Genomic DNA, 12,492 nt, shown 5'->3' on the forward strand with positions numbered 1-12,492 from the left:
CTGTAGGTGAAAACTCCCATGGGCTGGTAGTGTTGGGCCCCAGAGGGTGTCATCTCTTCTGTGCTGGGTCAGCCCGAGCCAGGAGTGGGAAGTCCCGCACATGCTCAGCTCAGAGCCTGAGAAAAACTCGACCCTCTCCTCTAATGAAGAAGCCCTGCTGGTGCAGTGGTTAAGTGCTTGCCTGCTAACAAAAAGGTGGGCAGTTTGAACTCACCAGCTGCTCTGTGGGAGAAAGATGTGGCAGTATGCTTCTGTAAAGATTACAGCCTTGGAAACCCTATAAGGCAATTCTACTCTGGCCTGTAGGGTTGCTGGAGCCCTGATGAAGCACTGGTTAAGAGGTCAGCTGCTAACCAAAAGGTTGGCAGTTCGAATCCACCAGCTGCTCCTTGGAAACTATGAGTCGGAATTGACTGGACAGCAATGGGTTTTGGTTTGGTATAGGGTTGCTATGAGTCGAAATCAACTTGACAGCAATGGGTTCTCCTCTTATGCCCAGTCCCTGCCACCTCCCCAGTTTTGTCACTCACTACATCATTTACACAAATCCACCCTCAAAGCATGTTGTTGTTGTTGTTAGGTGCCGTTGAGTCAGCTCCAACTCATAGCGACCCTATGTACAACAGAACGAAACACTGCCAGGATCCTGCGCCATCCTCACAATCGTCCTTATGCTTGAGCTTATTGTTGCAGTCACTGTGTTAGTCCATCTCATCGAGGGTCCTCCTCTTTTCCACTGACCCTCTACTTTACCAAGCATGATGTACTTCTCCAGGGACTGGTCCCTCCTGATAACATGTCCAAAGTAGACGAACTCTTGCTATCCTCACTTCTTAGGAGCATTCTGGTTGTACTTCTTCCAAGACAGATTTCTTCATTCTTCTGGCAGACCATGGGTACACTCAACATTCTTCGCCACCACTGTAACTCAAAGGCGTCAATTCTTTGGTCTTCCTTATTCATTGTCCAGTTTTTGCATGCATATGAGGTGGTTGAAAACACCATGGCTTGGGTCAGGTGCATCTTAGTCCTTAAAGTGACATCTTTGTTTTTTAACACTTTAAAGAGGTCTTTTGCAGCAGATTTGCCCAGTGCAATGCGTTGTTTGACTTCCTCACTGCTGCTTCCTTGAGTGTTGATTGTGGATCCAAGCAAAATGAAATCCTTGACAACTTCAATCTTTTTCTCTCTGTTTATCATGATGTTGCTTCTTGGTTCAGTTGTGAAGATTTTTGTTTTCTTTATGTTGAGGTATAATCCACACTGAAGGCTGTGGTCATCGATCTTCATCAGTAAATGCTTCAGGTCTTCTTCCCTTTCAGCAAGCAAGGTTGTGTCATCTGTGTAACACAGGTTGTTAGTGAGTCTTCCTCCAATCCTGATGCCCCATTCTTCTTCATATAGCCCAGCTTCTCCGATTATTTGCTCAGCATACAGACTGAATAAGTATGTGAAAGGATGCAACTTTAAACCACGCACTATCCCCTTATTCTGTTCCAACAACTGCCTCTTGGTCTAAGTACAAGTTCCTCATGAGCACAATTAAGTGTTCTGGAATTCCCATTCTTTGCCATGTTATCCATAATTTAGATCCACACAGCCTTTGCATAGTCAATAAAACACAGGTAAACATCTTGTGGTATTCTCTGCTTTCAGCCATGATCCATCTGACATTAGCAGTGATATCCCTGGTTCCACGTCCTCTTTGGAATCCGGCTTAAATTTCTGAAAGTTCCCTGTTAATGTACTGCTGCAACTGATTTTACATGATCTTCAGCAAAATTTTACTTACATGTGATATTGTTTGATAATTTGCGCATTTAGTTCGATCACCTTTCTTTGGAATAGGCATAAATACGGATCTCTTCCAGTCGGTTGGCCAGGTAGCTGTCTTCCAAATTTCTTAGCGTAGATGAGTGAGCACTTCTAGAGCTTCATCTGTTTGCTGAAACATCTAAATTGGTATTCCATGAATTCCTGGAGACTTGTTTTTCGACAATCTTCAGAGCAGCTTCAACTTCTTCCTTCAGTACCATCAGTTCTTGATCACATGCTACCTCCTGAAATGATTGAACGTCGACAAATTCTTTTTGGTGCAATGACTCTGTGTATTCTTCCATCTTCTTTTGATGCTTCCTGCGTCATTCAGTGTTTTCCCTATAGGATCCTTCAATATTGCAACTTGAGGCTTGAATTTTTTCTTCAATTCGTTCAGCTTGAGAAATGCCGAGCGTGTTCTTCCCTTTTGGTTTTCTAACTCCAGGTCTTTGCACATGTCATTATAATACTTTATTTTGTCTTCTTGAGCCGCTATTTGAAATCTTCTGTTCAGTTCTTTTACTTCACCATGTCTTCCTTTTGCTTTAGCTACTCTGTGTTCAAAAGCAAGTTTCAGAGTCTCTTCTGACATACATTTTGGTCTTTGACATTCTTTCCTGTCTTTTTAATGACTTCTTGCTTTCTTCATGTAGGATGTCCTTGATGTCATTTTTTTTTTTTCTCAGTAAGCTAACTTTACTAGTTTTTTAATCAGGCATTGTCAGAAAATGTTGGACATTAACCTGGACCAGTGATAGTTCTGTATCCTCTGTTGCTGTGAATCATGACAGGAGGAAAAGGCAAAGACTGGTTCTCACAAGGACAACTGCTTCAAGTTAGGAACCAGAACAGTATATTTAAGCTATCTTCTTAGATATTTTCTTGACTGTCTTAAAACTTAGCTTATTTTGAATGTAGCCACGCTTCCTTTTGGTGGTCTTCTTTGACAAATATTTCTGTTTTGGGATAATGTTGGCGATTTGAGGTTTGTGGTTTAGTGTCTCCGTGTTATCGGATGCTTTCACTTTATACATCTTAACAAGCCAGTGTTCTGATATATAGACTTCCTCCAAACGCCAGAATTTAATGTCGTTTCCAATCTCAGCATTACGTGTTCGATCAAAACTTGAGGGTGTACGAAAATCCAGCTGCATTTCTCCAAGTCTGTAGTATGACATTCATGCATAAGGCAATTCAACAAAGTGGGAGATCCTGCTTTATCTACACAGAACTCTCCCTGTGGGGTGAAATAGTCACTTTTCCAAATGTCTTTTGGATGTTGTCCTTTAGCTATCCTAACCATCCAAAGAAACTTGTTGATATCATCACCAGAATAGCCAGTAACAGCTCCAAAAATAACCAAAACATAATCTACATCCAAAGTCTACATAATTTTATAGGCTGCTGTTTCATTTAAAGACATAGCATTTCCTCCCAGTGCAAGGTGGATGTTATTCCATGGGTTATTATCCACCAAAGTAGTTCTTAGCCATTCCAGCTATCTGATAACCATAGTCCCACCAAGACATCACTCAGGCATGTTCATCAGTATTTTGCCTTAGCCAAAAGTAAGCTTCTCTAAAATCATCTAAGATATTCCTGGTGCCATCATGATTATAAGAGGCTAGGACCACACTTGGACTGGAGTAGTCATTGCTTGTAAGCCAGGTACAGTGGACTGCAAACATCACCAATAGCATCAGCATCAACATGGTGACAATGCTTTTTATATCAGGACCTAATCCTTCTTCAGTTTTTTCCTGTTCAGTTACATGGTTCCTCACTTCACCTGCCTTATCATACAAGTTTTCTGGATTTCTTTTGTCTTCTTCATCACTACTGTCCTCCACAGGTGGGTTCTCCCTTTTCATGTCACCCCCAAACAGTGCTCAATAACATTTGAGAAGCCAGTTGGAGACACCACACAGATGACTGGAGTCAAGGTCAACATTAGCCGCACCATCACTCCAGCAAAGCAGACGGCGTTAATCGCATACAGAGCAACAAATACTCTTTCATCATTGATATTTTTTGATGCAGAACCATAGGCCTGCTGGAAGAGTACATACAAGAATATGTAGATCAAAGAAGAAAGACACTGATACAATAGTTAAAATGTGTATCTTTGCATACGCAGCGTCCCACAATGAGTAAAACCTGCCACTTCACGGTGCAGTGTAACCTGGGTAAGTCGAATAGATGACACTACGAAACAGCATCTGCAGCTAAGGACACACTCAAAAAGAAAAGAGTCTGGAACTCTTGTTTTGTTAGTCGGTCTCTCAAATCCTGCAAGAAAGCATAAGCTTGCAGCGATGCAAAGACACAAAACCATACATCAGATCTTCTCATACTGCAAAACTTTGTACATACTGTGCCTGTAGCCAGGAAAATCTGCCACTCCTTAATTTGCATATCAGAATTTTCCTCATCCTTCAAAGCCCAGCTCAAATGCCACTTCCTACCTGAAGCTTTCCAAGATTCCCTTCTGTCAGGCTCTATCGCTTCCTCCTCTGGGCTCCCTTAACACACTAATGATGCCTCAGCTGTAGCACTGACTATATCTGTGCCACACCCCACCAGGGTATTCATGCCCAGTTCGGGAGTAAGGAGCTAGGCTGGAGTGAGGAGATGGGAGCTGAAGTCTGGTGATACCCCAGGTGCCTCTGACCTGGGGCTGGTGGCTGCAGGCCCAGGAGGCCCAGGTTCATGTGGTCCATAAGGGATGGCTGTGAAGCAAGGAGGTGCCAGCACAGGCAGGGCTGAGTGACTGAAAAGTAGCAAGGCCAAGAGAGTGTCTGAGGAAATGAATCTGGGAAAGGGGTCTGTTGTCCCCAGAGCTCTGCCTATTCCTGTCCCCCTCCCGGGTTCAGTTCACTTCAGGAAAACCTTTACTGGCATCCCCTTGATGCCCAGCTGAGTGCTGGGTGTCACGACAGACATGGGTTGCCCCTTCTCCTGCCCCCTAAGAGCATCATTCTGAAGAGGCAGACCCAGGGACAGAAAAATGATGGCCCACAGGCTCAAAGCAGTGCCCAAGGGGAGCCCAGGGGCTGGAATAACAATGCTACTCCAGGTGCTGGTGAGTGAAGGAGCTTATCCCAGAATATTAATCACACACTGCTTCCTTCATCAAGAAAGTCTTGCTATGAAAAAAATCTCAGCTGACCCAGACTACTTGATGAGTAATTCATTCTGGCATGAGCGCCTTATCTCTGTGTGGCCTGGTGCAGGTTCGCAGACCACATTTTGAGCAGCACTGACTGGATCTGGCAGTCAGGAGGTGGGTCTGTGTTGGACCTCCAACAAGGACGGAGGTCAGGGCAGGCAGGCACTATCGTGATGCAAACGGAAGGGGGTGTGTGGGCCTCGGGGTGCTCAGGGATGGTTCTGGGAGGAGGTGCACATGTCCCTGTGATTGGCTGATGATCACTGTCCCCTACTGGATGCCGCACCTCCTCCTTCTGCAGGTATAGCGAGGAGCGGGGCTGGGAGCTGCTCTGGCTGTGCACAGGCCTCTACCCGCCTAGCAATATCCTCCTGCCCCACGTGCAGCGCTTCCTGCAGTCTCGAAAGCACTGCCCGCTAGCCATCGACTGCCTGCAGCGGCTCCAGAAAGCTCTGAGGTATAGCGGCCCATAAGGGGCATTGGGCACAGGGCATGGTGACAAGTGCTGGGATGGACTTTCAGCCACATCGGCTTGTGGGATGGGGATGAGGAGGTGACCACACAGCAGTTGGGGCCCTTCCCTGGAGTACCACACTGCTGGATAGACAGAAGTTGCAGGGCCTACCGGCCCATTCTGGACGTAGTCTGAGAGTCTGGTTGCTCATAACTCCTTGGCTTATACCTCCAAGTCTGCTGAGGGAGAGGGGTGGAGAAACAGAAGCCAGTTCAGCCCATCTGTACCCCTATGTGGGGGTACTATTATCTCCATTTTACAGATGAGGAGCACAAGGCACTGAAAGGTTAAGTGACTGGGAGGAAGTGGTGGATAAGGATTAGAACTGGTTCTGCCTGTCTCCAAAGTCCCCTCTGTTCCCTGCTTCCCATGGTCCCACTAACCCACCTACTTCTGACTTTGCCCCCTCTCTAACCCTTGGTTTCAGAAATGGGTCCCGGAAGTACCCCCCACACCTGGTGGAAGTGGAGGCCATACAACACAAAACCACCCAGATTTTCCACAAGGTCTACTTCCCTGACGACACCGATGAGGTGAGGCCCTCTGGCTTCTCTGGTCTGTGGGCACCCCTGGTGGGCTGGGCTCCCCTGGCTGACACAGGGGCAGCCCTGACACCACTCCCCTGCTGCCCCTACATTTGCCACCTCAATGGAGTCAGGGTCTATCCAAGAGGCCAAAGACTCACCGGGTCAGCGGGTGCCCTGGGGTGCCTGGTGTAACCCGCTGCTTCTTTGGGCAGCTTTGTTGAGAAGATTGTCTCTCCCTCCCTCCCTTGAGAGGCTCTGTGGTGAAGAAAAGTCCCTTCCCCCTCTGATCTGAGCTCTGTGCTGGTGCAGTACCGGCTCCCCATTCCCAGTTCTGTTCCTGGGCACAGGGCCCAGCTGGCCTCCAGCTCCGGGCCTCCCTATAACCCTGAACCCGCTTTCCTGCAGGCACAGCCCCCGACCCACCTCTGCCTCCTCACCTGACATGATTGTAGGCCCCCCACCCTGGCCCCCTCTGCCAAAGGATCCTGTTTGTCTTTCTGCCACGCCTACACGGTCAGGCTCCCTTGTGTATCCCCACCCCCGCCCTGTCATAGCACAGGGTCTCATTCAGATGATAATGATTCCAGCATCTAAAATTAGTTTGAAAAGCAGTTTTCAAACATGTCTAGAGACCAGAGGCACTCAGAAGTGTCACAATAGTATTCCACTCACGATGACAGAAAAACTTCCCGAAGTCCTTTTCGGTCCCCCTACTTCTCCCTCCTCCTTCCATCCAGACTTCACCAGGATCTCAAATCCCTCTTAGCCCTGGTCTGAGCTGCTGTTTCTCCTCTTCCATTTCTCCTCTTCCTCTAGAATTTTGCTTTTTCTCTTCCTCAAGGCACTGTCCTTCCAATCGCTCCATTCTTGTGTGTGCCCCTTGCCTCTGCCTGCCATCACTCCTGTTTGTATAGCCCAGGCCCGGGGCCCAAGGAGGCCAAGGCCAAGTCCTACTTGCATGGTGGGGAGGAAGACCCAGCCATGAGTTGCTTTTTCCTGTCTCTCTTCTTAAAATGCTGTGCCCAGGGCTGGACCCATAGGGGAACCCCTCAGAGGGAGGGTGTCTTGCATGGGGCAAGGGGCTTGGTCCAGCAGGAGACACAGCCCGAGAGCATGAGAGGCCTGGCTCCCAGGAGAGGCCCTGCTGGAACCAAGCAAGCACCACTCCTCTCAGGCCTTCGAGGTGGAGTCCAGCACCAAGGCCAAGGACTTCTGCCAGAACATCGCCACCCGGCTGCTCCTCAAGACATCCGAGGGGTTCAGCCTCTTTGTCAAAATTGCAGACAAGGTGGGTAATGTCTGTTGTGAGGAGCTTATGGGGCAGCAGGAGGAGGGCTGAGAGAGAGAGAAAGAGAGAGAGACACATGCTTGTATACAGCACCTGACTGTGCCCATCTCCTTCTTACATCTCTACTGTGGCTCTGTTTACTTGGAGCAGCTGCCCTGAAATCTCTCTCCTCTGAGGCATTGTACAGCATGTCCTCAGACCCTCTGTGAAGCCATGTGCCCGGGCATTCTATGTTCTGGTCACACCAGGCTCCTCAACCTCCCCCTACACCCCACACACACACATGTACTTTCCAGACTTTGTTTTGAATCATCTCTCAGCCACCATGCCTGGGGCCAATTAACCCTTAAAATAATTCTTCAAGGGAGGCATGATCATCACCATCTAATACATCACAAAACTAGGTAGGGTTCAGAGAGGTTAAGTCAACTTATTAAAGGTCACACAGCAAGGACTCAGATCCAGGTGGTTCTGACTCCAAAGCTCATGCCTCTGCCACCATCCCACCTGGCCCTCCCTCCACATCTCTGCACCTGGAAGTCTTAAACACCCAGCTTTATAGCCCCTTCCCACAAGAAGTCTTCCCTGACCATCTCAGAATTAGATGCTCCCTCTTGTTTGTCTCTGACAGTTCTGTGTGCATCCACGTCTGTCTCTTCACCTCATCCCTGTCCTTGTGCCAGGCACTGGGGACTCAGAGATGACCGCAATGAGATCCTGGACCCAGGGGAGCCCAGAGCTTGTGGGAGAAATTGGACATGTATGTGAGAACGTCAGCTCCAAGGAAGGGGCTGGGTCTCACTCTCTGCCATTTCCCTGTGCTAGGGCAGTGTTCAGTAGACATTTGCTAAATGACTAAATGGAGACACTCAATGGACACATTCTGGAGGAGGGTGGCGCTGATACGGGGAAACCCCTTCCAGATGGGAGTGAGTGTCTTTCTGGAGAAGCGACCACCAGGAAGACCTTTGGTGGGAACACTGGGAAACTCACTATTTGTTAAACTAAAATAAATGGACTAGAATGGTCATGTCCCTAGGTCATCAGCGTCCCCGAGAATGACTTCTTCTTTGACTTTGTTCGACACTTGACAGACTGGATAAAGAAGGCGCGGCCAGTCAAGGATGGTAATGTGAGGTCGGGGCCCTGGGTCAGGGTAGGTGCTTTCTCAAGGTCATAGCGTGAGGTCCACCTGGGAAGGACCTGAGGCCAGGCCTTTTCCAGGCTGGAGCTGGGCTGGGAAGGGTGTGGGGACCCCTCTGTGCTGGGACCTCCTTGTGATCAACTGCCCTGTGCCACAGGAATCGTGCCCTCACTCACCTACCAGGTGTTCTTCATGAAGAAGCTGTGGACCACCACAGTGCCCGGGAAGGACCCCATGGCTGATTCCATCTTCCACTATTACCAGGTGAGCTGCCCAGTGCCTCTCTGCTCCTGTTGCCACCCCTGTGGCTGCCAGCCCTGGTGTACTTTGTGATAGCAGAGTCCCTCTGCCCTTGCCTGTTGAGGGGCCTGTAACAGGATGGCCTCAAAGAGATTCCCAGAATCATGCTCTTCCTGCCCAGACCACTGGGCCCCCAGGGAATGGCCCAAATTCAGGTCCTTCTCTTTCCTAACCATCCAGCCCTCAAGGGCTTGATTTTTCCTCTTCTGAGCTCCCAAATCCCTGCCTGTTCAGGTTCCTCCCTTGGTGTGGGGTTGTTTTTTGAATTCAAGATTCTGCTATTTTAATGAGGTATATCTAGGGCCTCTGTGATTTGTAAACATTTTCTAGCACAGGACTGGCCCCACAGGAAGTTAGGAGGAAAGCTCACATGTTGGGTTTCTATTATGTGTCTGGCACTTTTTACTCATTCTGCCCTCCCAGCAAACCTCAAGATGTAGGCATGTTGTTCCCATTTTACAGAGGGAGAAACTGAGACTCGGAGAGGTTAGGTGATGTAATCAAGATCACACAGCTGATGGTGCTGGGGTTTGATTCTGCGTCTTTGTGACTGCAGACTCAGTGCTCGTTTCTGGGCTACAGCCTGCTCATCATTCTGTGAGAGAGACAAGCCAGGAGGTTAGGAGGGGTGGGGGAAACAGGGATGGTGGATGCTATGGCAGAGAGAATCCTAGCCTGGAGTCAGAAGACTGCTTTCATCCAAACCTGGGTTCTGCCTCTCCCTCATGCCTTCTTCCCACCTCCACACCATGGCTGGATGGTGGGTAGGTGGGTGGATGGATGGGTAGATGGATCAGTGGGTGGATAGATAGATGAATGGGGAAGTGGGTGGGTAAATGGGTATGGATGGGTAGATATGTGGGTTGGTGGGTGGGCAGATAGGTGGGTGAGTGGATGTCTTCAGGTCAGCCTCAGTTTCCCTACCCTTCAAATAGTAGATAAGACAGCCGTAAGGCTCCAGGAGCCTGTGGGCAGCACTGGCCCTTCAGAGACTTCATCCTGTTCTTGGTCCACTCTCCATCCTCAGTCACTCTGGTTCTGGGTCAGGAAGTTCAAGGGGGTGGGGGGAGCCAGTGCTGATGATGAAACCAGTCAGTCTCAAGGGAACACAATGACAGGAGGCCTTTCCCAAGGGAAGACAGGGCCTGGAGGGTCAGGAGTGTGGAACAGAACAGTCTCAGGTTCACCAGCTGGTCACTCTGAACTTCTTCATCTTTGCAATGGGGCTGCTCACTTCACTGCACTGTCAGAGGGGAAATGAGATAATATTCATACATGGCTAGGTTTTCAAACTATAAAGTGTTGGATCTGGACAGGCATAATTGCTGTTTCCCTGTACTATGCCATTTCCCCTTGGGGAACGGTGTCATCTGAGACTGGAGAAGTGGGTGGGGGTAAGGCAGTAGACCCCGGCCTTGAGAGTGGTGGGGATGGAGCCCACTGCCTCCTGGTCCTGCCACTCCTGTGACCTGTCTCTGGCAGGAGTTGCCCAAGTATCTCCGAGGCTACCACAAGTGCACACGGGAGGAGGTGCTGCAGCTGGGGGCACTGATCTACAGGGTCAAGTTTGAGGAAGACAAGTCCTACTTCCCCAGTATCCCCAAGCTGCTTCGGGAACTGGTGCCCCAGGACCTCATCCGGCAGATCTCGCCTGACGACTGGAAGCGGGTGAGCATGGGAGAGGCAGAAGCCTCTCTGAATTGGTCTCTGGGCACCCTAGGAGTCAAGGGGGAAGGTGCTGGACAGCAGCCCAGGGAATCACCTCTTGTGACACCTGTATGTGATCAAGTCAATCTCCCTTTCTTCCCTCCACCTGCTTTATTCTCCTGTCCTTCATATAGAGGATTCAGCTGGCTACTTGGCAGTAACTTGCTCCCTTCTGGTTACCCTGGTGACCTGATTTAACTTGATACCCACAGGCCTGTCTGCCTTTGGGGCAGGGGAGAGGCCAGGAAAGTCCCGGCTCTGAGAGCCTATTAGCTGAGATAAAGGGGGAGCCCCTCATGGCCTCTAGGACTGCTTATCCTACACCTGACCCTTCAGGGCCCTTGACAGCTACTGACACAGTGCAAAATAGGGCAGGAGTGGCAGGGGAGGGGACCCTGCATGGGGCGATGTCCTGGGACCGCCCCTGACTCCCTGCCCCCTGCAGTCCATCGTCGCCTACTTCAACAAACACGCAGGGAAGTCCAAGGAGGAGGCCAAGCTGGCCTTCCTGAAGCTCATCTTCAAGTGGCCCACGTTTGGCTCAGCCTTCTTCGAGGTGAAGGTACGTTGTGGGGAGCTTCTCTGAGAGGAGGAAGAGGGCAAGGAGGGGGATGAGAAGGCACAGAGAGTCCCCCCAAGACTGTGGGAAACAGCAATACCTTCTGCCACCTGCCCTGGTGAGGAAAGGAGGGAAGCATCTCAGCCTTGTCCCACATGCTAAGTGCTGAACCCTGGTGACACAGAGGCCCAGAAGCTCAGCCTGGCAGGGGAGGCAGATATGCAAACAGGTGAGGGTAATGGAGAAGGATCTGTGATATGACGGTGGGAAGCCTTCACAGAGGTGGCAGAGCCCAGGAGGCCCTGCCCAGACTGAGGAGAAGGGTCAGAGAGGCTTCCTGATGGAGGCAACACCTGAGCTTTCCAGGGAGACACTGGGGAGAGTGTTCCTGGAGGAGGGCACAGTGTGTGCAAAGGCCCAGAGGAGTGAGATCTCAGGCCTGGGCAGGAAATGCAAGAGGTTGAGGCTGGATGGGCTCTAGGGTGTGAGGTGAGCAGACTGGGATGAGGCAGGCTGGCGAGCAGGTGAGGGCATTGCGTTTCCTCCTGCGGGTGGTGCAGCCCTGGAGGGTTTTGAACAGGGAGGCTAGGACCGAAACCCACCTTCGCTGTGGGGTGGAGGATGGCCCGGGGGTCCCAGTCTGAGAGGCAGAATGGTGAGGAGGCTGATGAGAGAGGCCGAGGGGTTAGGTCAGGATGGAGAAGGGGGATGACTTTGTTGCATACCTAGGATGGGAGGCCTTTTTTTTTATTGTTGTAGTTTAAGTGAAAGTTTACAATTCAAGTTAGTCTCACATACAAAAATTTGTACATACATTGTTATGCGACCCTAACTGCTCTCCCTATACTGTGACAGCACACTCCTCCTTTCCACCCCTGATCTCTCATGTCCATTCGACCAGCTCCTAACGCTCTCTGCTTTCTCATCTCACCTCCAGACAGAAACTGCCCATTTAGTCTCATGTATCTACTCGAGCTAAGAAGCACACTCTTCACGAGTATCATTTTATGTCCCACAGTCCAGTCCAATCTTTGTCTGAGGAGTTGGCCTCGGGAATTGTTTTAGTTCTAGGTTGACAGAGAGTCTGGGGGCCATGCTTTCTGGGGTTCCTCAAGTCCCGGTCAGACCATTAAGTCTGGTTGTTTTACTAGAATTTGAGTTCTGTACCCCACCTTTCTCCTGCTCCATCAGGGACCTTCTACTGTGTTCCCTTCAGGGCAGTCTTTGGTGGTATCTGGGCACCATCTAGTTCTTAGTCTCAGGTTGATGAAGTCTGTGGTTTATGTGGCCCTTTCTGTCTCTTGGGCTAATACTTTCCTTGTGTCTTCGTTGTTCTTCATTCTCCTTTACTCCAGGTGGTTGGGAGCAATTGATGCATCTTAGATGGCCACTTGCTAGCTTTTAAGACCCCAGATGCCACTCACCAAAGCAGGATGCAGAACATTTTCTTAATAAACTTTGTTATG

At 49.8% G+C, this 12,492-nt stretch overlaps 1 protein-coding gene and 1 pseudogene across 1 annotated transcript in view; one reads left to right on the forward strand and one right to left on the reverse strand.

Moving 5' to 3' along the window:
• The window catches only part of MYO7A (myosin VIIA), a 75,902-nt gene that overhangs the window by 60,035 nt on the left and 3,375 nt on the right, over positions 1 to 12,492 (forward strand). The window contains 7 exon segments of the mRNA XM_023736491.1: positions 5,289 to 5,444; positions 5,929 to 6,034; positions 7,203 to 7,316; positions 8,356 to 8,443; positions 8,618 to 8,724; positions 10,243 to 10,428; positions 10,913 to 11,029. Of these exon segments, the coding sequence (XP_023592259.1) occupies positions 5,289 to 5,444; positions 5,929 to 6,034; positions 7,203 to 7,316; positions 8,356 to 8,443; positions 8,618 to 8,724; positions 10,243 to 10,428; positions 10,913 to 11,029 (874 nt within the window).
• On the reverse strand, positions 2,676 to 4,170 carry LOC105756584 (dolichyl-diphosphooligosaccharide--protein glycosyltransferase subunit STT3B-like; annotated as a pseudogene).

This window comes from Trichechus manatus, unplaced genomic scaffold (genome assembly GCF_000243295.1).
Source record: "Trichechus manatus latirostris isolate Lorelei unplaced genomic scaffold, TriManLat1.0 scaffold00088, whole genome shotgun sequence".
Classification (NCBI taxonomy): domain Eukaryota; kingdom Metazoa; phylum Chordata; class Mammalia; order Sirenia; family Trichechidae; genus Trichechus; species Trichechus manatus.